Below are 27,318 nucleotides of genomic sequence, written 5' to 3' on the forward strand. Positions count from 1 at the left end.
AGCGGGTGGGGGCTCCAGATCCGCCTCTCCTCCCCGCTTTGCGCCCCCTGGTCCCTCCCCTCCCCCTATCCCCTCCGCTCCCCCTTCCCCTACAGCCCCTCCCTCCTCCCCTGCCCGGTTCCAGCCCCTCCCTCCCCTCCCCCACTCGCGATCCGGGCCGCTGCTGCTGGGCCGGACCCCCCGGGCTCAGCCCGGCCCCTCGCCGAGCCGCCGCCGCCGCCCCGTTTGCTGAGGAGGAGGCCCCCGGCCGGGGCGCCGGGCGCGGGGCATAAAACGGGCCAGAGCCGGCGCCCGGGGCACTAGAGCCGCGTACGGCCCGGGTCAGCGCCCGCCCGCCCGCGCTCCTCCCGGCCGCTCCTCCCGCCCCGCCCGGCCCGGCGCCGACTCCGCGGCCGCCCGACGAGCCCCTCGCCGCACCGCTCGGGCCCTGGCCCCGGCCCCCTCCCGCCGCACCGCCCCCGGCCCGGCCCTCCTCGCGTCTCCCTCCTCCCTCTGCTGCTCCCTCCTCCCTCCCGCCTCCCCAGCTGTCCCGTTCGCGTCATGCCGAGCCTCCCGGCCCCGCCGGCCCCGCTGCTGCTCCTCGGGCTGCTGCTGCTCGGCTCCCGGCCGGCCCGCGGCGCCGGCCCCGAGCACCCCGCGCTGCCTATCCGGTCCGAGAAGGAGCCGCTGCCCATTCGGGGAGCAGCAGGTAGGTGGGCGCCCCGGGGGAGGTGCGGGCGGGGAGTCCGGCTCGGGGCAACTCTGCGCCCGCCCGGAGGGGGCGCAGGGCGCAGGTGGCTCGGCGCGGCGGGCGGCCCGGAGGGGTGCCCAGGGACCTGGGGCCCGGCCCGCAGCACCCGGGGCGGGCACACGGCAGGAGCGGGACAGCGGCCGCCAGCCAAGCCCGTCCCCGCAGGCTGCTCCTTCGGCGGGAAGGTCTATGCCTTGGACGAGACGTGGCACCCGGACCTGGGGGAGCCCTTCGGGGTGATGCGCTGCGTGCTGTGCGCCTGCGAGGCGGTGAGTGGACCCAGTGGCTGTGGCCGGGGGCCCTGTGGGTCGGGGAGCGCTGAGGTCTTGGGACGTCGGATGGACCCGGAGCTGCTGAAGAGAAAGAAGCCAATCTGCAGATATTTTGGGTAATTTTTTTGACGGAGGAGGCACGAGGGAGGATAGAGAGGAAGCGCCCCCTTCAAGTCTCAGGTGTTGCCTATTATTGATCGTCCACTATGTGTCAGCCAGCTCCATTTCATCTCTCACTTAACTCCTAGTACAACCACGTTAGACAGAGGCTATCATTACTCCCGTTTTCCAGATAGGGACCGCACAGCCCAGAGAGGTTAAGTAACTCCTCTAGAGTCACGCAGCTTGTAGGTAGCAAAGCATTCTTGACTCCGTGGGCCGACCTTGCCCTTGTGCGATGCCTCTTCCCAGCTTGCCTTTGAGTCTCAACAATTGATGTCTTGCCCTCACCCGGTTTTCCGTCTTCTCTGTGAGCAGCCTCAATGGGGTCGCCGCGCAAGGGGCGCAGGTAGGGTCAGCTGCAAGAACATCAAACCCGAGTGCCCAACCCTGGCCTGTGGGCAGCCGCGCCAGCTGCCTGGACACTGCTGCCAGACCTGCCCCCAGGGTAAGGCTGGCTCCGCGGAGAGGGGAGGGCGGCAGGGCCGAGATGCTTGGTCCTGGATCGCGTGGCTGGGCTGGAATGGAACGGTCAGCTGGCACTCTCCTTGTCCACCTGAAACCCGTGTCCCCCACCCCCGGTGCAGAGCACAGCAGTCCGGAAAAGCAGCCGACGGGCCTGGCCTTCGAGTATCCACGCGACCCAGAGCACCGAAGCTACAGCGACCGCGGGGAGCCAGGAGCTGAGGATCGGGGCCGTGGAGACGGCCACACGGGTAGGCAGGGGCTGGGTAGGAGCTGGGGTTGTGACGGGCGCCGGGCCGCAGCAGCGGGTGTCGGCACTAGGGACATCTTCCTCCCCTCGCAGACTTCGTGGCGCTGCTAACAGGGCCAAGGTCGCAAGCGGTGGCGCGGGCTCGAGTGTCGCTGCAGCGCTCCAGTCTGCGGTTCTCCATCTCCTACCGGCGGTGAGAAAGAGGAAGGAAGGAGGAGGGGTCAGCCGGGGGCCAGGGAGGGAGAATTTGGAGAGGCTGGAGCAGCGCTTCTGGCCCAGGCTCAGAGCCGGTGTTCAACGGATGCTCATTACCAGGCTGGACCGCCCTACCCGAATCCGCTTCTCTGACTCCACTGGCAGCATCCTGTTTGAACACCCTGCAGCCCCCACCCAAGATGGCCTGGTGAGACGATGCCATTTATGAGTGCTTTTCCCATCTGGGCACTATGCTGATAGCATGCTCTACATTGCCTCCTTGGGTCCTCACAACAGCCCAGTGGGAGAGAGGCACTGACATTATGATGCCCATTTTACAGATGAGGGAACTGAGGCTCAGTAGCAGAATATGATTTGTTCAAGGTCATACAGCTCATTAGTGGAAGATCTGGGATTTGGACCCTGGCGTCTGGTTTCAGGGCCGTTTCTTACACGTCCTAGGAGAGCCTGAGGGCAGCTTCCCATATTCCTTCCTCACCAGATGTGGGCCTCTCAGCAGGCATGTCCTGTATACTGAGAGGGCCTTCTTGTCTCTCTGCTCCAGGTCTGCGGGGTGTGGCGGGCAGTGCCTCGGTTGTCCCTGCGACTCCTTAGGGCAGAGCAGCTGTATGTGGCACTTGTGACACCCGCTCACCCTTCAGGGGAGGTCTGGGGACCTCTCATTCGGCACCGGGCCCTGGCTGCAGGTGAGGGGAGCCAACAGCTCCTGGACATGAAGTTCAGAGTCTTCTTGGCCCCCAGAAACGGAGTGGGCTGAGAGGGGCACTTTCTGATGGGCTCTCATGGTCCTTTCTTCCCCAGAGACCTTCAGTGCCATCCTGACCCTGGAGGGCCCCCCACAGCCCGGCATAGGGGGCATCGCCCTACTCACTCTCAGTGACACAGAGGACTCCTTGCACTTCCTGCTGCTCTTCCGTGGACTCCTGGAGTCTAGGAGTGGGGGTAAGCGGGATGGGGGCAGACACGTAAGGAGGGTAGGGAGAGCACCCATCTTTCAGAGGTTCCATGTGTGCGGCTATTGCAGGACCAGCCCAGGTTCCCCTGCGGCTCCGGATTCTACACCAGGGGAAGTTACTTCGAGAGCTCCAAGCCAATGCCTCAGCCCAGGTGAGTGAGGGTCTGGCTCTTACTGCCGCCTGCTGTAGCCCCTTGCTGTGCCTACTGCACCCCCCTCTGTCCCCAGGAACCAGGCTTTGCTGAAGTGCTGCCCAACTTGACAGCCCAGGAGATGGACTGGCTGGTGCTGGGGGAGCTGCAGATGGCCCTGGAGAGGGCAAGTGGGCCAGGGCTACGCATCAGTGGACATATTGCTGCCAGGCAGAGCTGCGACGGTGAGGCAGGGTGAAGCCTGGCACCCCGGGCACACACAATGAGAGGCACAGCAAAGTGCCAGAGGGGCCAGGGTGGGTACGGGAGGGACCCTGGGGGCTGGGGTGTGAATGGCCATGAGGCAAGCCTGCATCCACCTGTCCCTCCCCCTTTGCAGTCCTGCAAAGTGTCCTTTGCGGGGCAGATGCCCTGATCCCAGTTCAGACGGGTGCAGCGGGCTCAGCCAGCCTTACACTGCTAGGAAACGGCTCCCTGATCTACCAAGTAAGAGTCAGGGGTGGGGCAGGGGCGGTGTGGGAGGTGAGAAGGCAGCAGGGCAGGGTGGGGCTCTAGACTACAGAGGTTCAGGGCCCAGCCCTTCTCTGCGACTCTCGTGTGCCCTCCCCACTCCTGCCCTCCAGGTACAGGTTGTAGGTACAGGCAGTGAGGTGGTGGCCATGACGCTGGAGACCAAGCCTCAGCGGAGGAACCAGCACACTGTCCTATGCCACATGGTTGGACTCCAGCCAGGAGGACACAGGGTGAGTACTTCAGGAAGACCAGGGCCCAGGGCCCAGGCAACAGAGTTGACAGTGTTGAGGGCCCGTGGGAAGCCATGTTGGATGAGCAGGGATGTTTGGTATCATTCACTCACTTGCAGTCTCTCTCACTGATGCGTTAATTCACTGGACTCATTTTTTAGTGAGCCTTGGGCTAAGGACTGCAGTACAAAGAAAATCAGATGTGGCACCTGTCTTTAGGAAGCTTGTATCCAGTGGAAGGAGTTACATAGGGAGGCCAGTGCAGCAGATGATATAATAATAAACATGATAGCAATGACTGCCATTTATTGAGCCTTTCTATATGCCACAAACTGCACTGGTTGCCTTGCTTACATTATTTTTGACCCTCACATTACTCCTCTAATAGATGATGAAGTGAAGGATCAGAGACCGTAAATAATTCCTCAAGACGGGTTGCATAGGTAGGAAGCGGCAGGGAAGGGACCTGAACCTGGGCCTGCCCGGTTCTTAGCCGGTGTTACTGGTGCATGGCAGTGTGTGTGGGTTTAGTGGGGATGCACAGCAACATGGAAAAGGTTCAGAATCTTGGGCTTGTGTGAAAGCTGAGGAGGGTTCATCTGGGGCCTGGCAGGCTGCAGTTAGGGCTCACTCTTCCCTGTCCCCTCAGGCTGTGGGTATCTGCCCTGGGCTGGGTGCCCGGGGGGCTCATATGCTGCTGCAGAACGAGCTGTTCCTGAACGTGGGCACCAAGGACTTCCCAGATGGAGAGCTGCGGGGCCACGTGGCTGCCCTGCCCTATAGTGGGCACAGCGCCCGCCATGACAGTGAGTGCTCCAGGGGTCTGCCCCCACCTTTGGTGTCCTCTGACTCAAGCATGTGAGGGATGGTGCCAGAGGGCCAGAGTCTGGCACTTCTTTCTCTGCACCTGAGCTCCGGTTGGCATGTGGAGAAGGTGAGGATGTTCAGGGTGGCCCTGCCGGGAGATGGTCCCTCTCACCACAATGCAGGCCTCTCCCTTGCTGCTTCCCCAGCCCTGGGCCTGTGGACAGTGCCTGCTAGCTTGTGGACTCTGTGAGTCCGGGAGATGTGAGTCCGGACTCTGTGAGATGGGAACTGCTAGGGTTAAGTCGCTGCTCTCGGCCACCTTCTCATCAGTCATCTCTCCTCTGTCTGGATCCAGCATTGCCTGTGCCCCTGGCAGGAGCCCTGGTGTTGCCCCCGGTGCAGAGCCAGGCAGCGGGGCACGCCTGGCTCTCTCTGGACACCCACTGTCACCTGCACTATGAAGTGCTGCTGGCAGGGCTTGGTGGCTCAGAACAGGGCACCATCACTGCCCACCTCCTCGGGCCTCCTGGAATGCCGGGGCCCCGGCGGCTGCTGAAGGGATTCTACGGCCCGGAGGTGAGGAGGTGTTGGTGGGAGGCAGTTTGGAAAATAGCTGCTTTTTAGCATGAAAAGCTCTGTGGGCCTGGGCAGGGGAAACAGAGAGCAGGCAAGCCTCAGGAGTCAGACAGACCCGGGTACGAATCTGATTCAGCCTTTTAGTATCCTTTTACCCACCTGCGTCCTACTCTGCTGGGATCATGTGGATAGTATGTAATGTCCTGGACCTCCAAGGGGTGGGTGGGATGGACCAAGCCCCCGGTATGGGCTGGGTTGCCATGGACCTGGGGCTTCTGAGCTCTACACCATTGCTGATGGGCTTACTTCGCTGGAGACCTTACTTAACTTCCCTGGGCCTTAGTTTCCTTACCTGAGAAACTGGGAATGGTAGGCTTAGTCCGAGAGTGCCTTGTTCTGTCCCCTCTTCTGTCTTCTGCCAGGCCCAGGGTGTGGTGAAGGACCTGGAGCCCGAGCTGCTGCGGCACCTGGCTCAGGGCTCTGCCTCCCTGCTGATCACCACCAAGGGGAGCCCTCAAGGGGAGCTGCGAGGGCAGGTAGGGAGGCAGTGCAGGCCGGTTGGGATGGGTCAGAGTTGGGTGAGCATTGCGGTGCTCTTTGTTAGCCACTTGCCCTCTCCGAAACCTGGGGGCGGTAGAATTGCACACACTCCCTGGCTCGTTGAGAGGGTGAAGCCAGACTAGGTACTTAATGAGGCGAGAAGCTGACCACCTGTCCTTGGCAGCTGGGATGAGTGCTGTGGCTAAGAGCACCGTTCTGGGGCACAGTGGGTGCTCTGGGTGTCTTGGCTGCCACTGGTGGAGGTGCAAGAGGGAGCCTGGGTGCTGCCTCAACCTGTCTCTCCTCTCAGGTGCACATTGCCAACCAATGCGAGGTGGGCGGCCTGCGCCTGGCGGCAGCAGGGGACAAAGAAATGCAGGCGCCTGGGGCTCTGGAGGCAGTGGCGGCCATGGTGGCCCCGCTGCCCGCTGTGCCGGGCCCAGACACCCCAGCGCCAGCCAAACCAGGTGGCCCCGGTCGGCTTCGAGACCCCAACACCTGCTTCTTCGAGGGGCAGCAGCGCCCCCATGGGGCTCGCTGGGCTCCTAACTATGACCCGCTCTGCTCGCTCTGCACCTGCCAGGTAGGAGGCCCCAGAGGGGCGCACTGGGGCCTGGGTTCCGGAGCCCCAGAACCAAACCTCAGTCTCTCCCTGCAGAGACGCACGGTGATTTGTGACCCCGTGGTGTGCCCGCCACCCAGCTGTCCAAGCCCGGTGCAGGCACCGGACCAGTGCTGCCCTGTGTGCCCGGGTGAGTGCCCTGCCGGAGTGGAGAGGGTTTTGAAGGGTCCACCACGGAGAGCGGTGAGGCCTCTGGGGAGGGAAGGAAGAGGGGGGCCATCCTCCGCCTTCACTCTTTCTTTGGATCCACAGAGAAACAAGATGTCAAAGACCTCCCCGGGCTGCCAAGGAACAGGGACCCTGGCGAGGGTGAGCTGGAAGTGTGTGAATGCAGGGATGGGGAGTCCAGCGGAGTTGTTGGGTAGGACTGCGGGGGAGTGGGAGGGGAAGTGTATTTACTGGGATGGAGGTGGTTGAGGGGCACAGGTTACAACTGACACCTGAGAGGCTTCATTAGAGTCCTTGCCCCACAAGTGGGCCCTGGGGTTAGACCACTGTGGGGTTGGCCAGAGGCTCAAGCCTGGATTGTGGGCCTAGCTAATGAACTCAGCACTAATGGCGCTGGACGCTGTCTCCCCCCAGGCTGCTATTTTGATGGTGACCGGAGCTGGCGGGCAGCAGGCACCCGGTGGCACCCTGTTGTGCCCCCATTTGGCTTAATTAAGTGTGCTGTCTGCACCTGCAAGGTATGGCAGCCCAGCTTTCTCTGATGCTGGAACCCCTCAGATCTGCAGTGGGAGAGCGGGCTTCTGGGAGAGCAAAGCCCAGTCTTGGTGATCAAAATAATAGGAGAAGTCCTTTGGACAGTCATTTTGGGGGGTGGCCACACCATGGGACTTGGGCTTCCCTGGTGGCTCAGATGGTAAAGAATCCGCCTGCAATGTAGGAGATCTGAGTTCGATCCCTGGGTCAGGAAGATCCCCTGGAGGAGGGAATGGTAGCTCACTCCAGTATTCTTGCCTGGAGAATCCCATGGACAGAGGATCCTGGCAGGCGACAGTCCATGGGGTCGCAAAGAGTTGGACACGACTGAGCAACTAAGCACAGACAGCACACACACCGTGTGACTTGCGGGACCCCAGACTGAACCTGGACCCATGGCAGGAAAGTGTAGAGCCTTAACCACTAGGCCACAGGGAACTCTCAGTCTCTGGGCTTTGAGAGTTGGCTTCCTATAGGAAAAGGGCAAGGGCTGAGTTGGGTGAATTCTGGCTCTCCCAGCTCACTAGCTCCATGTAACCCTGGGCACTTTCTGTATGTCCCTGAGTCTCCCTTTGCTCGCCTAGAAGCGGATATGGTAGCACCTACCTTGCAGGGCTACAATGAAGATTTGAGTTCAGGTATACAAAGCCCCAGGCTTCCCATATGGTGCTAGTAGTAAAGAACCCACCTGCCAGTGCAGGAGATACAAGAGATGCAGATTTGATCTCTGGATGGGGAAGATCCCTTGGAGCAGGAAATGGCAACCTATTTCAGTGTTCTTGCCTGGAAAATCCCATCGACAGAGGAACCTGGAGGGCTGTAGTCCATAGGGTTGCAAAGAGTCAGACATGACTGAAGTGAATTGGCATGCATATAAAGCTGCAGTCTAAGTCCTCTGGGCTTCCCTGGTAGCTCAGCTGGTAAAGAATCTGCCTGCAATGCAGGAGATGCTGGTTCGATTCCTGGGTTGGGAAGATTCCCTGGAGAAGGGACAGGCTACCCACTCCAGTATTCTTGGGCCTCCCTTGTGGCTCAGCTGGTAAAGAATCCACCTACAATGAGGGAGACCTGGGTTCAATCCCTGGGTTGGAAAGATCCCCTGGAGAAGGGAAAGGCTACCCATTCCAGTATTCTGGTCAGGAGAATTCCATGGACTATACAGTCCATGGGGTCACAAAGAGTTGGACATGACCGAGCGACTTTCACTACCAGACCTCTGAGTGAAAAAGGTCATACGTTTGAGGTATGGGAAAGGAAAAGGAGGAGGCAGAAGGCTTATATGTTCTGCCTTTTTCCTGACACCCTTCACTCGATGGATCCCTACAGGGGGACACCGGAGAGGTGCACTGTGAGAAGGTGCAGTGTCCCCGGCTGGCCTGTGCCCAGCCTGTCCGTGCCAACCCCACTGACTGCTGCAAGCAGTGTCCAGGTAAGGGGGACATGGGCACTGAGGCCTCTAGGGGGGCAGATGAGGCTCTTCAGTGCCTTGTCCTGGGTGGGAGGGATGTGTGGTGAAGGGATGTCTTTTGAAGGTGGATGGAAGGGATGTCTTAGCTAATTCAGCATTTAGCCAGCACTGCTCTGTGCCTAGCCTGAAGCCAGGGATCTACATGCAGCAAAAGAATGTGCATGTGTTAGTGGGCTGTGATAGGATCCAGTTCCTGTCCCATCCATTCATTCACCTACCCATCCATCCAAATTTATCACTTACTAAGTGCCAGAAACTGCTAGGTGACAAATATGGCCTAGATGGCCCTCACAGAGCTCACATCTACTGGTCTATTTCTCCTTCCCTCCTCTCCCTGCCAACAGTGGGTTCAGGGGCGCACCCCCAACTGGGGGACCCCATGCAGGCTGATGGGCCCCGAGGCTGCCGTTTCGCAGGGCAGTGGTTCCCAGAGAGCCAGAGCTGGCACCCTTCGGTGCCCCCCTTTGGGGAGATGAGCTGTATTACCTGCAGATGTGGGGTGAGTGGGGGCTTGTGTGAGGTAGGCATTGGGGACCTGGCCTGGGGGAGGGGAACTTCCTAGGGAGGGCAGGCTCCTGGGGGGCGGGCTTCCCCTAGGAGGCTGAAGGCCACTGTGCCCCAGTGCCTCTGGGGACCCTCAGGATCTGGTCTGTCCTGCAGCAGGCAGGGGTGCCCCACTGTGAGCGGGATGACTGTTCACCGCCACTGTCCTGCGGCCCAGGGAAGGAGAGCCGCTGCTGCTCCCACTGCACACCCCGGCGGCGGTGTAAGTGAGGGGCCCCAGGCAGCTCTGGGATGCCTGGGGAGGGGAGGGAGCACCTGCCACGTGCCGGGGTTGGGGGGGCGCAGCGCCCTCTGCTGCACAAGTGTGGTCCTGTCCCCTCCCACAGCAACCTTGTAGGCTTGGTCTCCATTGCTTTTTCTTCACCAAGGAACTTGCTGACCCTTGAAGGGATCAGGCAACTAGGCTAAAGTCACACAGCTGGTGTGTGCTGACTTGCTTCAAGAATTCTGACCTTTCTGAGATCAGAACAGGGAAGCTCCACTGTGTCCTCTGGGTCCCCCCCACCCCCTTGTTCCTCCTCCAAACTTCACTCCCTTCTGTCTCCAGCAGCCCCAGAGACCAGGACAGTCCCAGAGCTTGGGAAAGAAGATGAAGGCTCCTAGGGAGCAGCCAGAAAGCCACATGACCAAGAGGATGGGGCCTGGGCCGAGGGAAGGAGGGGCACCGAGGACCCCGCATTCTCCTGCGGGAAACCCAGTGCCTTTGGCCCCTCTCTTCTGCCTCTTCTCCCTCCCCCACTACCTCTGGGAACCACAACTCCACACGGGGGAGGGGCAGCCAGGGCAGACCTAGGCCGTGTCCACTCCAACTCTGGCCTTGTCACCCTCCGGTCCCTGCCTTGGAAGCCCAACCCCTTTCCTTCTGTACATACTGTCACTGGCTTGTTGGGATTTTTAATTTATCCTCACTCAGCACCAAGGGTCCCCCCCACTTCACTCCTGCTGCCCCTGAGCTGAGCAGAGTCATTATTGGAGATTTTTGTATTTATTAAAACTTTTTTTTTCCAGTCTTTGGGCTAATGGTTGTTTCTTTGTGACCAGGGGCCTAAGCGGGCCCCAGTGGAGAAGGGTCTGAGGGTCGGTAGGGAGAGAGAGGGCCACTGGCTCCAGGGGCTTCGCTCTACCTTTGGGGAGCAGGAAAAGACCCGGGGAAGGGGGCAAGATGACACAATAGTCGGTGGTAGGACTAGATCCTGCAGAGGGGCCTGGGCTGTCTTTGAGATGGAATAGAGCTTTAAGAACTCAGGCCACTGAAAGCAGTATTTGGACACTAGTTTCCACTGACCTGCCCAGGCTGGCATTTTTGCTGAGTATTATAGTGTCTCAACCCTGGAGGAGGACATGGCAACCCACTCCAGTATTTTGCTTGGAGCATCCCATGGACAGAGGAGTCTGGCAGCCATAGTCCATGGGTTCACAAACAGTCAGATACGACTAAAGCAACTTAGCATGGACGCACGCATAGTGTCTCAAAATAGGTGCTGGCAGGATTTACAATTTGATTTGTTACCCTGGGGTCAGTCAGACCTTCTACTTTGCAGTAAGTTTGACTGAACCTCTGAGCTTCTCCAGCAAAAAAAGACAGAAGGTAATACACAGGGACCCTAACCTGAGGAGAAACTGGGGTGGTTCTGATACACCTGGTTTTTGAAGAGAAACCTCTTTCACATACAATCCTCCTCTTTGAGAATCACCTTTCTGCATTTTCTAGTGACTCCCCTGGGCTATCTTTTATACCACGTCAGATTTGGGATCTGTCAGAGGAAGGACAGCCACTCAGAGCCATCACTTGATGGCGCTGCTGGCAGCCAACAGTTCACTTTGGGCCAAGTCAGTGTCTGGAAAATTCTTAAAGAGATGGGAATACCAGACCACCTCCTGAGAAATCTGTATGCAGGTCAAGCAGCAACAGTTAGAACCGGACATGGAACAACAGACTGGTTCCAAATCAGAAAAGAAGTACGTCAAGGCTGTATCTTGTCACCCTGCTTATTTAACTTGTATGCAGAGTACATCATGCAAAATGCCTGGCTGGATGAAGCACAAACTGGAATCAAGATTGCTGGGAGAAATATCAATAATCTCAGATATGCAGATGACACCACCCTTATGGCAGAAAGTGAAGAACTAAAGAGCCTGTTGATGAAAGTGAAAGATGAGAGTGAAAAAGTTGGCTTAAAACTCAACATTCAGAAAACTAAGATCATGGCATCCAATCCCATCATTTCATGGCAAATAGATGGGGAAACAATGGAAACAGTTGGAGACTTTATCTTTTTGGGCTTCAAAATCACTGCAGATGTTGACTGAAGGCATAAAATTAAAAGACGCTTGCTCCTTGGAAGAAAAGCTATGACCAATCTAGACAGCATATTAAGAAGCAGAGACATTACTTTGCCAACAAAGGTCCATCTAGTCAAAGCTATGGTTTTTCCAGTGGTCATGTATGGATGTGAGAGTTGGATCATAAAGAAAGCTGAGTGCCGAAGAATTACTGCTTTTGAACTGTGGTGTTGGAGAAGACTCTTGGGAGTCCCTTGGACTGCAAGGAAATCCAACCAGTCCATCCTAAAGGAGATTAGTCCTGGGTGTTCATTGGAAGGACTGATGCTGAAGCTGAAACTCCAATACTTTGGCCACCTGATGCGAGAACTGACTCATTGACCCTGATGCTGGGAACGATTGAAGGCAGGAGGAGAAGGGGACAACAGAAGATGAGATGGTTGCATGGCATCACCGACTCAATGGACATGGGTTTGAGCAAGCTCTGGGAGTTGGTGATGACCAGGGAAGCTTGGTGTGCTGCAGTCCATGGGGTCGCAAAGCGTCAGACATGACTGAGCAGCTGAACTGAACTGAATGTCGAGGAGGTATTTGAATAATGTATGACTACAGAAGGCGCCTCCTCAGGACAGAGGGAGAAGTGAGCGCTGGAGAGGCAGCCCAGGCACTTACTGGGGGTGTGGAGTCTGGGTTCTACCACTCTGATGCTCAACTTGTAGGATAGCCTGCATTCTAAACAAGAGTTGGTTGCTTTCAAAAAAGTTTCTGGATTATTTTGTTGCATTTCACCCTTAGTCTTTTTTTTTCACCCTTAGTCTTTTATGAAATAAACAAAGTGTGACACTTCTGACCCAACAAAAGTGGCTTCATGAAGTGACATAGTTGGGATAAGGAGAGAGTTTGCCAGGCATGCTGGAGTGGGCACATTTTAGCTCACCAGATTTTAGGAAGTCAAAGAAGGATGAGTGAAGGAAAAAAACACAGAGCACAATCTGGAATACTGGAGATATACTGTTGTAGAGGACAAAGTGGGAAAAACTCTCAGGGATCCTGAAATGATTATGGTGCCCTGAGAATGGAGCTGCCCCTTATAACATTGCTTGGCTTTGAGATATGATCTCAAGAACAAAGGGAGCTGCCAGAATGACTTCTCCTCATCATAAAGGTAAATCATTGTGAATGATTGTGGTAATATACAAATGTATGAGAAAGAAAGAAAAATTTACCTGTTAGAAAGAATCCCAACCCCTAGATAACCGCTATTAAGAAATCATTGAGTATTTTTCTAGGTTTCTGTTTGCCTGGCCAGAGCCCCACTTGGGGTCCTGCCCCTGTAGTACTTTTGTTCCCACTTGTGGAGTGGCTGAAATGCTTTCCTTGACCCAGCTGAGGGTATTTGTATGATCAGCTCAGAGGCTGGAGCACATATAAATCTGCACAAATAAGCAAGGCAGGAGACTGCATTTCAGGGAAATCTGATCCTCTGCATTTAAAGTAGCAGAGGAGACAAAATCCCAGACATTTTGAAAAAATGGTGAAAAAATCCTCACCAAATCAGGGCACTTGGTGAGTCGACATTCAGTGATTCAATTTCCAGGGGATGACCAGAGCCCACAAGTGGGGTTCCAGCTCCTCAGCTGATGGGTGTTGGGCAGGCCTTGAGCTGTCCCATCCTTTGGGGACAGCAGACGGCTGATGGGGCTGTCTCCAGTACCCAAGCTGCCCCTGGGAGGAGTCACTCACCTCTCTTCTTGTCCACCTGCCTCGACTGGGCTGGATCCTGGGCTGAGATGCAGCCTCCTTATGAGAGGCCAGGCATTTTCCTCATCTTCTGTAGTCCATCGTGCCTAGCTGAGCCCCCGATCCTACTGTGGGGACAGAGACTCCTTACTCTCCATTACCCTCCATTTGTGCAGGGGGACAGGAGTGCAGACAGGTGGAGGTAGTAGGGGCCAGTGGAGGAGAGTTGCGACAAGGATCCCACTGACTTCTTCACGCAGTGGGCAGTGAGGCTGCTGACTGGGTACTGGGGCGACAGCTCTGCCATGGAGCTGGTGGGCTTCATGGACCTGCCTGTTGTTGCTGCCACTCTTCCTGGTGGCCCTGGTGCTTAACATGGAGTGCTGGGGTCCTGACCAGCCCCCACTCTGAAGGGAGATGAGGGAAGACGAGAGGAAAGCAGAGGCAAGCTTGTGTCTTCTTAAGGTGATTTTTGGGAGCATTGGCGTTTGTGTATTGCACACACGCGCACACACACACACACACTTCTGAAGCGTGTTCTGTGAGAGAGAGTGGAGTATCCACACTGTAACTGTTATTTACATCCAGGTTTGTTAGAATGTGAAGTTTTCAGTTTCCTTTATTTCTCCCTTACACGAATCTAAAAAACAAAGTCAATGAACTTGCTCTTTCTTTATTTTTTAATGATTTATTTATTTAATTTTCTTTTTGGCTGAGCTGGGTCTTTGTTGCTGCACTTGGGCTTTCTCTAGTTGTGAAGAGCCAGGGCTACTCTCCAGTTGTGGTGTGCGGGCTTCTCATCATGGTGGCCTCTCTTGTTGCGGAGCACAGGCTGTAGACTCATGAGCTTCAGTAGTTGCAGCACTCAGGCTCAGCAGCTGCGGCTCATGGGCCCCAGAGAGTGCAGGCTTCAGTTGTTGAAGCGCATGGGCTTAGTTGCTCTGTGACATGTAGAATCTTCCCAGACCAGGGAGCAAACCCGTGTCCCCTGCACTGGCAGGCGGATTCTTATCCACTGTACCACTATACTAGGGAAGTCCTGAACTTGTTTTTTAAAACTCAAACCTTCTGTAGTCCTTTCTGCCTTCTAAGTGGGTAGCAGCGGAGTCATATTCTTTATACTGGTTGGCAGGGAGAGTTGGGGTGGCAGATAAAAGCAGCAAGACAAGAGGCTACAGAGGAAGAAGGCCAGAGAAACATTCCATGGAGACACTGCAGAGGACCTTTTACTGTGTACTATTTATCTCACAAGTAATCAATTTTATCATTAGCAGTGAAAGTGAAAGTGTTAGTCAATCAATTGTGTCTGACTCTTTGTGACCCCATGGACTGGAGCCCGCCAGGCTCCTCTGTCCATGAAATTCTCCAGGCTAGAATACTGGAGTGGGTAACCATTCCCTTCTCCAGAGGATCTTCCCAACCCAGGGATCGAACCCCAGTCTCCTGCATTGCAGGCAGATTTTTTTTACCTTCTTAGCCACCAAGGATATCTATTAATTGCATGCAAAAGACACAAGATAATTCCTAAGGAATAGTTTCTTTCTTCCATCTCTATCCCTCTGGCCAACCAGGTCCCCTCTCCAGAGACCCGCTATTACCTATTTCTTACATATAAGAAAATCTTTTAAGAACAGGGTTGTCCAAGTTTAAGTTGTTTGCACGGCTATATAGATCAGTGCTTTTCAAACTTTGATCTGCATGTGTCTTATCTGGGAGACTTGTTTAACTGTGGACTCTGATTGAGAAGGTCTAGGGTTGGCCTGAGAGTCTGCACTGCTGACAGGCTCCTTGGTGACGTGAAGCTGTGGGCCCAGAAACGCAGGTGAGTAGCACTCATGCCACGTTTTCAGCAAATGTGCCATGCCACTCTAAGTTTATTCACTCAACTAATATTTACTGAGCATTTTTTGGGGTGCCAGGCACTGTTCTTGGTTATGGGGACTCAGCAGTGAATTAAGCTGACTGAAAGTCCTGCCTGTGTAGAGTTTATAATCTAGTGGAGGAGGACAGACAATAAACACAATGAGTATATAGTGTCCCAGAAAAAGATGGAGCTATGGAAAAAATAGAGCAGGAACAGGGAACTGGGGGTTCTCGGGGAGGAGGATCTGAGTGTAGTTTTAATTAATGAGGATGACCATAGAATGCTCTGGTGAGGAGACATTTGAATAAAGACTTGAAGGAGGGGTGGGAGTGAACCATAGATAATGATTTAAAAAAATTGTTAGTGGGCTTAAGTTCCTTATCAGGAGAGAAGGGAAGAGAACTGCGATAATCTGAGATACATGTGAAATCAATATGTCAGTAGATAAGTAAACTCAAGAGAGCAGATTCTGAGAAAAAGAGCCCCTTGGTATATTAGGAAGAGAAGAGGATCTCCATAAGAACAGAGGGTGAGGTCTTGATTCAATTGTACGAAATCTCTTCTTCTAACAGTTGAATTATATACTACATAAACACGAAGGATGACTAGAGAAGGAGTTAAAGAAATATCTATCACTCAGTACAATTAGGTCATATGCCTTACTGTGTCAGTTCTTCCTGTAAGGTTTGCTTACAAGATACGACACATCTAGGCATTTCTGAGTCTGAAAAATGAAGAAGGAAAGAAGTTCTACTCACAACAGGGAAGGAACCTTAAGGCAAAATCTCTACCAGGAAGAGGTTGCAGTTTAAGTACATACTTTGTGGTTGGAAACATTAGAGGCCAAAAATGCCACATGAAACGAAGAAGTTTTCAGGTTGGCAGCCAAGGAAGGCTGTAGTTTGAAATCTCACCGAATGCCACCTAAAGAAGCACCATGCAAGAGAACTCCGAGGAAAGGAGTTAAAGAGAAAGAAGGGGAGCAGAGGGAAGATAGTTGGGGTAGTACCTGGTCGACTCATCCTGGAAGGGTGGGTTCCAGAGACTGAAGGACCAAAGATGCCTCATTCTTCCCAAGCAGCTGGAATCAGACCAGCTTCAGCTTGTCTTCCAGAGGAGTGGGGAGCCTGCCTTGGGCGGGGGGCCGGGGGGGCACGAGGAGGCCTGGCACCTCTCCTTCTGACCACCCTACTAGGTCCCAGGAGGTCTAAATCCCATTTACTTCCAGGGCTCACCCCCTCCCCCAAGACAAACATAACTGCACCTGCTGGCTGATGCCTGAAATTCCTTTAGCAGATGTTTTCCCTTCCACAACTGGAAGACGGGAGTTTTAAAATGCAAATGACTGGTTGAGATATTAGGTCACCTGCTAAAGTAGAACTACCAGTCAACAAATGTAAATGGTTAGCGTCATATCCTGTTACTTTCTGAGAAGGAAAGGGTTAGAAAAAAGGTAGACTGAAAAGGAAGAGGTAAAGAAATAGGGATTTTCACAGCCCACCATGCAGGCAGAGACGTTGACAAGGGCTGGGCTATTTACCTTCAATAGCTCCGGGGAGGAATAGTCACTGTGTAGAGAGGAATTCTGTCCTGCACATCTGTGTGTTCTCCCAGCTTAGTGGGAACTTGGCCACTCAGACATATGATTCACATCAACTGTGTTTTTCATAAGTTTTAGGGTTTTCTTTTTTTTTTTTAAAGCAAGGTTGATGTCATTATGAAGGAACTTTTTCTCATAGGTTCCAACAGAGGTACCACTGAAAATGGCACCAGGGAAGACCTTCAGAAGTAGCTTTTAAATTCTCCCTCCTCTCTTTCAGGCAGAGAGGAATGAGAGGACTTCCCGACAGGAACAGAAAGAAGCAGGGTTTTATTTTTGTCTGATCATAGATGTAATGATTCTTCAAGAGGGATACTACATTCTTCAAAATGTAACCTTCTATTTTGGCAAACAGGACAGTGTAAAATGAAGGAAATTCAATGTTAATTACTTAATAAAATAAAAATGTCAACTCAGAAAAAATCCTCCTTTACCTTTGATTTTTTCCCTTAATTTTTTTTTCCTGCACATGAATAGACCATGATTTCCTTGAACACTTCATATGGTATTTCTAGTGAATGATCTTTTTTTTTAATTACAAAAATAATATTTGCTTGAAGTAGAAAATTTGGTTAGAGAAAAAACCCAGGGTAAATTCTTTGCAGAGAAAACAAAGTTTTTTGAAGTATTTGCTTCCTTCTGTGGGTTTTGTTGAGTTTACCCTGTGTTTATAGTATTATATCCCATTTTTCTTTACTTGGCCTCATTGTCACACATCTCCTGAGCTTTTGCCGTGGATGGTCGGGAGCTTGAAGAGAGCCAGTGCCTGTTTTTGCCATATCTGGGTACAGCCAGAGACCCGGGCCAAGGGAAGAGATGAAAATCCCGAAGATTTTCATATGAATGCTTTCTCCTTGGGGTAAAGTCGGTCCTCTGGTCTGGCTTTAGCTAGAAAACGGGCCGGGCAGGTACTTGGCGCCTCGGATGAGGAAGGAATGCATTTGGACGCTTACAGTGGAGCACAGTCGGGGACAGCAGGAGCCACGAGGGCGCTGGAAAGGGGAGCGAGAGGGAGGCAGGGATGCGCCACTGTCGGGCCAGACGGGGCGCTCCTCGGGGTCAGTCAAAGGCGGCTCCAAAGCTGGACTGACTGAGCTCTCCCCGCATAACTGTGGTCACCTTAATAGTTTGCAATGTTTGTATTCATTTTGGTTGCCAAGAAGACTCAGCCGAGTGGATTCGGGCTTAGTAGGTGACATTTTGTGAGGAAAAGAGAGGCAGTTGAGAGGGCGGGGTGGGATGCGGAAGGAGGGACCTGGGGAGCCAGAACAGCCTGCTTTGCTAGTAACCCTTCTGGTCGCTTGACCCCCATCACCAACTTGCTTTGGGAAACTTCACAGTATAGCTGCCTTGAACTAGCAGCAGCTTAGTGTAGTGGTGTGAATCCAAGGCCTGACGCTTTTTGATGATGTGATCCTGGGCAAGTCACTTGACATATCTGAGCCTAAGTTTCCTGCAAAATTGTGAAATAATGGTTAGCTGCATGATTGTTATAAGGACTATAGAAAAGGTCTGTAAGGTGCTTGGCACAGAGCTGGCACTCAATGACTTCACTGTAATTGGATCTGATGGGTGTGAGAGTCATTAAGGGGGTGGAAAATGCTAGGCATGCCTATGAAAGGATGAGGTTATGTTCTGGTAGAGGAAACTGAACACTCACATCTCCACTGTGTGACTGGATGAAAATGATGACTGTGGACATGACCACAGCCCTCCCACTGTCAGAGTCCTTCACAGCCAACCTCATCCTCCCGTTTCTTTCCCAGCCCTGAGGAAGCATTCTTTCTTGGTGGGAGTGAGGCTAAGCCCATCTACCTAATCAAGTGGTGAGAGAGTCGGGGCAGGCATAAAGGTGAGCATGGAGGATTGTGCAGAAATGTCTGTGGGGTGAGAGGGAAGTGGGCACCAGAGTGAAGAGATTCTAACATGTTGCTGTGCGCTGTTTATGGGTTTCCTTTAATATTTTTCAAGATAGGAATAAAGATGGAATTCTTTTTTTGTGGTAAAATATATGTAACATGGACTTCCCAGGTGGTACTAGTGGTAAAGAATCTACCTGCCAATGCAGGGGATGCAGGATCATCCCTAGATTGGGAAGATTCCCTGGAGAAGGAAATGGCAACCCATTCCAGTATTCTTGCCTGGGAAATCCCAGAGGAGCCTGGCAGGCTACAGTCCATAGCGTCTCAAAGAGTCGGATGTGACTGAAGCGACTTAGCACGCATGCACATATAACATAAATTTTTACCATTTTAACCATTTTTAAGTATACAATTCAATGGCATTAAGGACATGCACAGTGTTGTGCAACCATCATCACAGAACTTTTTCAGGATCCCAAACAGAAATTTTACTCCCATTAAACAAAAACTCCTGACTCCCCCTAGCCCCTGGTAGCCTTTATTTTGCTTTCTGTCTCTATGAATTTGTCTATTCTAGGTACATTATAGAAGTGGAATCATACAATATTTGCCTCCGTGTCAGTCTTATTTCACTTAGCATAATGTTTTCAAGGTTCATCCATGTAGCAGCATGAATCAGAATTTCATTCCTTTTTAAGATTAATATTCCATTGTATGCATTGTTATAGTCTGCATTTTGTTTATTCATTTACCTGATGATGGGTATTTGGGTTGTTTCTACTTTTTGGCTATTGTGGATTGTGCTGCTATCAACATTGGCGCACAGGTATCTGGCTGAGTTCCTGCTTTCAATTCTTTGGGCATTTATCTAGAAATGGAATTGCCAGATTTGGTGGTTATATGATGATTCTAATATTTAACTTTGGAATGCCACTTTAAGTGCCTCTTTGTTCTTATTTTGTTTCTCAAATCCTCTCTTTCTGTTATAGTCCCTCCCCTTCTTTATTTCATGACATTTTTTTGTTGTTGTTGGAGCAACTGGGTTTCTTGTCTTTAGAGAATGATTCACATTTTAGATTTATGTATTCTGTCCTTGCAGTGCTGTTATTTTGCTCCTCCATCCCTGTATTTCCTGTAAACTGAAAGTTAAATATAGAGTCTTGATTAGATTCTGGTTCATTTTCCATAGGAACATTTCATAGAGGTGCTTTATATTTCCCATTTGATCATATCAGGAGGCACATATTCTATGTCTTCAATAGAAATATACTCTGACAAATAGTGTATCTTAAAGGATATATATGGAATCTAGAAAAATGGTACTGATGAACCAATTTGCAGGGTAGGAATAGAGATGCAGACATAGAGAACAGACTTTTGGACATACAGGGGAAGGAGAGGGTGGGATGATTTGAGAGAGTAGCATTGAAACATACATTTTACCATATGTGAGATGAAGATGATTGAGATGATTGTGTGCCATGTGCCAAGTCGCTTCAGTCGAGTCCAACTTTTTGTGACCCTGTGTCTCCTCTGTCCATGGAATTCTCCAGGCAAGAATACTGGAGTGGACTAGTGGTAAAGAACCTGCACTACCAATGCAAGAGACGTAAGAGATGTGGGTTTGATCCCTAGGTTGGGAAGATCCCCTGGAGGAGGAAATGGCAACTCACTCCAGTATTCTTGCCTGGAGAATCCCATGTACAAAGGAGCCTGGTGGGTTACAGTCCATGGGGTTGCAAAGAGTTGGACACCACTGAGTGACTGAGCACTCAGGTAAAACAGATAACTAGTGGGAAGTTCCACATAACACAGGGATCTCAACCTGGTCCTCTGTGACAACCTAGAGGGGTGGGATGGAGTGGAGATGGGAGAGAGGTGCAAGAGGGAGGGAACATATGTATACTTATGACTGATTCATGTTGTATGGCAGAAACCAGCACAATATTTTAAAGCTTTATCATCCAATTAAAAATAAATAAAAAATACTCTGAGAAGGAACAAACCAGGCAACTGGTTTACTAGGGCTAGAGTTCTTAGAGCTACATTTCATAGGAAAGGAGTGGGGTTAGGATGTAATGGTCAGCAGCTGCAGCACTCCTTCCCAGCATCCCTGGAAAGTGTCCATTCTCCCACCCCTTTAACTTCAGATCTTTTCATTCTAGGAGGAGGTGATTTTGGAGTATTCAGGAGCTGCCTCCCCGGCACCTTGATCTCACTACTGCCTCTGACCCTCACACCGTGGTGTTTGTTGAGTCTGGCCCACTTCCTCTTTCAGGGTGATTACTTTTCTGGGTTTTAGGTGCCGCTCATGTTATGAGCCTCCTTTGGACTTTCTCACCATCCACCCAACTGGTTTTACTTCTGTCTGTACATGTGTGAACCTTAAACCTGATTAGAGTTCAAGTTATTTTCCATCGGTACAAAACACTACTTTAATGTCTCCAAATGTTTTGTGACAGCTTCAGTGGCATAAGTGTACCTGCAGGGTGGTGTCATTCAACTTGACAGGCCAAAATATGTGTGTGTGTGTGTCTAAGGTCAATAACAACAATCCCTGAGTGTCAAAATTCTTACTGAAAAACACTTATTTTTCTTTACAATTTCTGCTCCAACAGGTATTTAATACTTATATAATAAAAGTAAAATTAATATAGTATGGGAAAAAATTTTAAAGCATATAAAAAAGCAAAACTAAAATAATCTATTACCTCAATACCAAGAAATACCTACTATTAAGATTTTGGTACAACCACCGAGACTTTTTCCTGTGCTTATGGATACACATGATTGGGGTCATCTTCTGCTCTTCTGGTCACATGTAACAGAAATCATCCTCAGTAAAACTAACCAAAAAGGGAGAAATGTGTTTGGAGGTGCATGGCCTTTTGAGGCTGGAGCCGGGCACTGCTCTCTGTTCTGAATAGCTCTGTGGTCAGTGGACTTCTGGATGGCTTACCATGCTTGCTCTGAGGGCCTCCTCCCCCAGCCCTCACCCCTGGTGCATGCAGACATTCAGGGGAGGGTGTCCATCACCTTTGTAGGCCATCTCTTCCCTCAGGGCTGATGTGTGGTTCAAGATCAGTTAGTCTTCTGTGGGCAGAGCTGTGAACATGAGAGGAGGAATTCTTTTTTCCCTGGCATTAAAAAAGATTTTTTTTTAATGAAGGATAGCTGATTTTTAATGTTGTGTTCATTTCTTTCCCAGCATTTCTAAAGGCCTTTGTACCTAGGATAGGAAAGAAGTAGATCCGAGTTGAGTCAAGAAGTGCAGAGAAGGACAAAGCTCTGTCACACGGACGCGACACTCTTGCACTCGGCAGCTGTTGATCAGAGCCGTCCCTCTTTGCTCAAGCTGCTTTGATCTGGGATTCTGTCACTCGTTTCTGAATGAGACTGACCAGTATCTCTGATCGTGGCTCAGCCACTGCAGTTCCCTGTTCTGGACACTGGTCTTTGCTGCCTTTCCAAGTACAAAGTGGTCTGTACTGTAGGGGCTGGGGGTTTGGATTATAGATCCTCAGTCTCAGCTGTGCTCAGAGATTCCCTGGCTGTGATAGGGCCCCACATCCCTGGAGAGGGAATTTGGCCAGAGAATGGAGTCACACAGGAGAACTGTGGCTGCCTGGGTCCCACCCGTGTGGGGGTGTGGGTAGGTAGGTGGACAGAGGAATTTCCAGACAGACAGAACCATTGTGAGCCAGGCAGTCACCCTGAGGCATTTCCTAGGGGCCAAAGTATGCTTGTGTGATGATCCATTCTTTTGTGGGCAGCAGTGGTACTGGCGCTACTAAGAACTTGGTTTCTGTTGCTCTGCAAACGCAAGGACTCGCCTTTGACTGTGGGCTCCTCCCATCTGTCTCCTCCTCTGGACCCTCGTGTTTCTCTCCTGGCTCCTCCTCCCCATCCTCTGCTCTAATTAATCAATGCCCTGCCTGGTGGAGACCTTGCCCTCCAGGTCACCATCTGGTATGGAGACCTGATGTGCATGATCTCCAGTGACTCTGAGCTGGGAGTGATGAGAATGATGCCTGAGTCCAGCAGAGACCTGGGGACAGACATGCTCCCAGCTGGGGTGACAGAGTGGACCTCACAGAGGAGGTGGCATTTGAACCCGGCTGTGGAGGATCCCTAAGATGTACATGAGGCCCTAGGACGGAAGACCCCAGGTCATAGGCTGGGGGATTTCAAGGGGAGAGTGTGGGTTCAGTGGAATGGGAGAAGGAATATGAGGTGTGGGGGGATGAGGTTGGACAGAGCCTGGAGAAGGTCTTGGATATCATATGTATCTGTACCGAACAGCCAAGGGCCCCCAAAGTTCAGGGTTGAGAGGATGGCTTGGAGGTAAACTGTATCCCTGGGCCAGTATAGTCCTTAGATGTGGGCGAGCAGGTCTCTGCCCCAGGCGCTTTGCCCCAGAGGTCCCAGTACTTTCGACTGCCTGCCTGTGAGCATTCGAAAAACCCACTTGGATGTCCGGGATAGACTGGGCTGCACTGGCAGCACCAGCTGAGCCGGGTGCCCAGAGCCTAAACTGGTCCTGTGAGGGTTATGGTCTCTAGAAGGCTTTTCCTCAAAATTTTCCAAGTCCCACTTGGATGACTGAGAGCCGGGCTACCCTCCTGGCAGAGCCCGTAGCCAGTCCCAGGACCCACGTGGGCCCCGGGCCCTGTCCCTCCCCTCCGGTGTCTCTGACTCTCCGCTCTGGGCATCGGGTGAACCAGATGCCCTGAGGAGTTCTGGAACTCCTACCAACGGTGTCGTCCTGGGGCTTGTGCTGAGACCCCACTTCCCGGAGGGCAGCCTGTGAGTGGATTGCTCCTGCTGGCCGGCACTGTATGTTTGTGTGGGATCACATGAGTTTGAGTCACCCGGGACTCAGGACAAACTCAAGGCGCTGGGCTGCTGCCAGCCCTGGAGCCTGCCTGTGTGTGTCCACAGTGCGGCTCTAGCCTGGTGGGGCTCTAACCACGGGCTGCCCCGGGGCCACCGTGCCCAAGACAGGCGGGGGTGGCAGCAAGCATTCCCTGTGCCCCCTCCCCACCCTGCTGGGGGCCTCTACACACCTGTGGGGCAGTCTCTGTGGTGGCCCACCCATCTCCTCCCAGGGCTTTCAGACCTGCTTAGCCACAAGGGACATTTCCCCTGGGGGTCCGCACTTGCCGTGAGGTGATGGGGGACATGAACGAGACTGTTCCTTTTGCTCTGGCCATGGGCATCCTCACCTTTCCTTCCATGGAGTGTGGGAGGCAGGGCTGTGGCCAACAGGGAAAGCGGTCACATTCTAAAAATACCATGATTATGGCCTAAAGTGTTCTAGAGGGGTCATGGTTGGAAGATGAGCTGTTCTGTGTTCACACTGTAAAGTCCCCAGTAGCAAATTTAGCATAATAGAAAAATAAATAATTGCTTTCCCGCCTCCCCCTCAATACTTTGAGTAAGACTTGCATTTGTGATCATTATCAAGGAAGCACCTTACAACCTTTGAGAGAGTCACCGGAAGCCAGCACTCAGGACTGCACAGCAGATGATGCAGTGATGGCGCTGACATTAAATAAATAATATTAGAGAACCAGAGAGGCAGGGCAGTCTCTATTGTTTCAATATAAACAGGTTCTGAAGAGCCACAGCACTCTGAGTAAAAACAGCCTTGCTACCCTTTCCTCCCTGTGAAATTTATGAAGTTAGCTAAGAATGACAACCTTGGCCATAAACGGCGTGAAGAGATGGTTCCTGTATATTACGGAGAGTCTTCAGTGCTCTGACTGGACAATAAAGAAACACTTCCCACTGAAATGTTGTGAAGTAATTAGCCTCCAACTAATAAAAAAAAAAAAAAATATATAAATCCCTTTGAAAACTAAAAAAAAAGAAACACTGAAGTGTTTCCTCAATCTATTGGTGTGGCTCCTGTGGGCCCATGAATTTTGGCAGTACATTATCAAATTGAATGGTTGATGTTGATGGGGCTCCACCAAAAATATTTGCCTGAGGTCTGCATTCCTGAGGGGAGACCCTGCTGTGGGCAGCACTCGAGAGATTTCAGGCCCCAACCCCTCACCCCTGTGGACAGCACCATCCTTCCTGGTCTTGAGGGAATGGTCACTCCCCTCCCTTGGGACCAAGGCCTGAGAGCCTGCCTGGCCCTATGCACTGGGTGGACCCAGGAGACAAGAGATGTGTGATGATGGCATAAGAGACCTGGAGCAGGGGAGGAAAAGGTCACAGACCAGGAGGAGGAAGTTCATGACAGAAGGCACATGGGTCTGTCTCTTTTGGGACCAGATGAACAGAAGCCAGACCTCCTCTGAATGCCTCCCTCTCTCACCCTCCGTGGGGGTCACCAAGTCCGGCCAGTTTGCCAAGCTGTGGGGTAGGATGGGCTGGGCGGAGCAGGGCTGCTTCACAGGGACTGTGGCTCTCAGAATCTTTGGAATTTTCTTCTTGGGCTGCTTGGACTCCTTCAGGTGGCTCTTCCAGTGTCGTGGCTGGGTGTGAGAACCCTGGCTGCCAGTTTTGGGGGAGCAGATAGATGAGGAGGCTGTGGATGGGTCATGGCTCAGTATTCCGTATGTAACCCTGCATTTGACCCCATTTTCAGTGTGGAGCCCTGCTCTCACTCTGCTGGCATGCCAGTCCAGGGACAGTCAATTTTACTTTCAGAAAAAAATGCCTCCGGTGTCTGTTGGAATAAGGGGAAGTAGGAGATGGGGTGGGGGCAGGAAGCAATCTTCAGTTCTCCTGTTCTTAACTCCACCTTCACTGGCATTCTTCCCCTCTCTCCACTTTCACAGGGACCTGGTGCTACCGATTTGTGAGCCATTGGGCAGCTCTGGGGTATAAAAAGGATTTTTTCTTTACTGCCCCACAGCTCAGGACTGAACTTGCTTGGTTCTGCTTCATTGGTTACCATTTGTCTAATTGCTTTCCAGCTTCCAAAATGTTGCTTTTGACATGTCTCCTGTTCTCTCTTTCCTTATGGATTTTAATATTAAAAACATTAAAAAAATTTCAGAAAGCAGTGGAGATGAATGCGTGGGCCCACTGCACTGCCATTAAGCTACGAGAGTGGTTCTTTTAACATCTAAATGTGATGATATCTCCCTTCTGTTCAAAAACACTTCCATGGCTCCTGATTGGCAGCAGGGTAAGAAATAGAGATTGAGTACATGGTGTTTTTAAGGCTCTGCCCCAAGTCAGGGTTTACTCCTTTCATGGACCAAACTGTACTTGATTCTATTAATTTTAGTAAAACAGAAATTTTAGGATACATAGAGAAAGAAAGAGTTAAAAGTTCACTTTTGGTTCTCTGTTCAATGCCAATGCTAAAACAGCACTTGACTGTTACTTGCATAACTTTTTCTCGGGGAGACTTTAATTGCTGAGTGGTACTGAGTCCTGAGCTGACTGGGCTTGGGGGTCAGTGATGGTAGAGTGTGGTGTGTGTGTGTGTGTGTGTTCACACCTGCGGCCTGCAGCCCTGAGTTGGTGCAGGGAATTTCCGGTTTATGTTGCCAGCAATGAGAAGGCAAACTTTTTTTTTTTTTGTATTCTTTCCAGGGCATAAATTGCAGCTGGTGATAAAATTTGTTCAATCCACCTCACTCTTAAATCACATCAGACCACACAAATGCTGAGCCTACCTTATCCTATTAGACCTACACCAAAGGGCCAGACTTTCCCCTAGATGGCTTGAGAGTTATAACTCCACAGGTGAGTTGGCAGGATCATCTAAAAGATGGCAGTCTCCCTTTGGAAGCTGGTGCTCAAAGACAGTATCAATTTATTTACCTATTACCTTATCAAAAGAAAATACCATCATAAATGTGGCTTCAACAGAGTATAGGACCCCATGGTGACTTTGCTAAACATCTCTTTAAAAAGGCAATAAAGACTCTCCTCCCTCTTCCTCAATACAAGGCTGCATGATCAGGCCAACCAAGATGGCTGTTCTCTTGCTCTCTGTATATCTCTGCTTTATCAGTGCCTGTTTCACCAACACCCTACTCACACCACAGAGCGTCCTGCATACTTGCCCCTGCCCCAGTGAATGATCAAAACATCTCCACCAGCTTATCAAAGGAGTGGTGAGAGGTGTGCCCTTCTCCTGGTTTCCCTGGTAACTGATGGGTCAACATGATGATCAGTTTCTCCATAACTGGTAACCTTTGCCTGCCCTTGGGAGTGAAGCCACCATATCAAGCCTTCCATCAGCTGCACATGGCGGGGTGTCGCTCCAGACCTTGCTTTAAACAAGTAAGCTCCCCATCCACTAGACCATTGATGTTTCTGTCTCTGACTCCAGGCTCTTTCTTTGGTCTTGAAACTGGGCAAGCACAGAGCTCATAGGCCTGGCAGTGCAGCCCAACAAAGACACATTGACTTTCCTGTTCAACCACATAGAACTATCCATGCTTGCCAGGCAAGGGCCTACTTTCATTACTTAGTTATTATTTTTAAAAATTAGAGTATAATTGCCTTACAATATTGGTTTCTGCTGTACAACATTAATCAGCTATATGCATACATAATCCCCTCCCACTTGAGTCTCTCTCCCACCACCCACCCCCCATCCCTTACCTCTAGGTCCTCACAGAGCACTGAGCTGAGTTCCCTGTGCTATACAACATCTTCCCACCAGCTATTTTACACATGTGGTGTATTTTTGTCAATCTTATTCTCTCAATTTGTCCTAACCTCTCCTTCCCTGCTGTGTCTACAAGTCTGTTCTCTGCATCTCTATTCCTG

At 51.7% G+C, this 27,318-nt stretch overlaps 1 protein-coding gene across 4 annotated transcripts; it reads left to right on the plus strand.

Annotated features, from left to right (window-relative positions):
- The first annotated feature begins 54 nt into the window (after positions 1-54).
- Positions 55-10,231, plus strand: CHRD (chordin). Of its 4 annotated transcripts, none has more exons than XM_043875152.1 (23): positions 55-688; positions 896-999; positions 1,480-1,609; positions 1,749-1,877; positions 1,970-2,069; positions 2,192-2,279; positions 2,637-2,778; positions 2,894-3,034; positions 3,117-3,199; positions 3,276-3,423; positions 3,579-3,685; positions 3,823-3,942; positions 4,592-4,748; positions 5,105-5,325; positions 5,748-5,861; positions 6,176-6,448; positions 6,524-6,617; positions 6,740-6,796; positions 7,070-7,173; positions 8,516-8,618; positions 9,002-9,156; positions 9,318-9,423; positions 9,769-10,231. In XM_043875152.1, the coding sequence occupies exons 1-23, from the start codon at positions 541-543 to the stop codon at positions 9,822-9,824; spliced, it is 2,880 nt and encodes a 959-aa protein (XP_043731087.1). In that variant the 5' UTR covers positions 55-540; the 3' UTR covers positions 9,825-10,231. The 4 variants fall into 4 exon arrangements, with proteins under 4 accessions (XP_043731087.1, XP_043731089.1, XP_043731088.1 ...); XM_043875154.1 differs by having other exon boundaries at positions 9,772-10,231; XM_043875153.1 differs by having other exon boundaries at positions 9,321-9,423.
- The last annotated feature ends 17,087 nt before the right edge of the window (positions 10,232-27,318 follow it).

The sequence above is a fragment of the Cervus elaphus genome, chromosome 19, assembly GCF_910594005.1.
Source record: "Cervus elaphus chromosome 19, mCerEla1.1, whole genome shotgun sequence".
NCBI classification, from domain to species: Eukaryota; Metazoa; Chordata; class Mammalia; order Artiodactyla; family Cervidae; genus Cervus; species Cervus elaphus.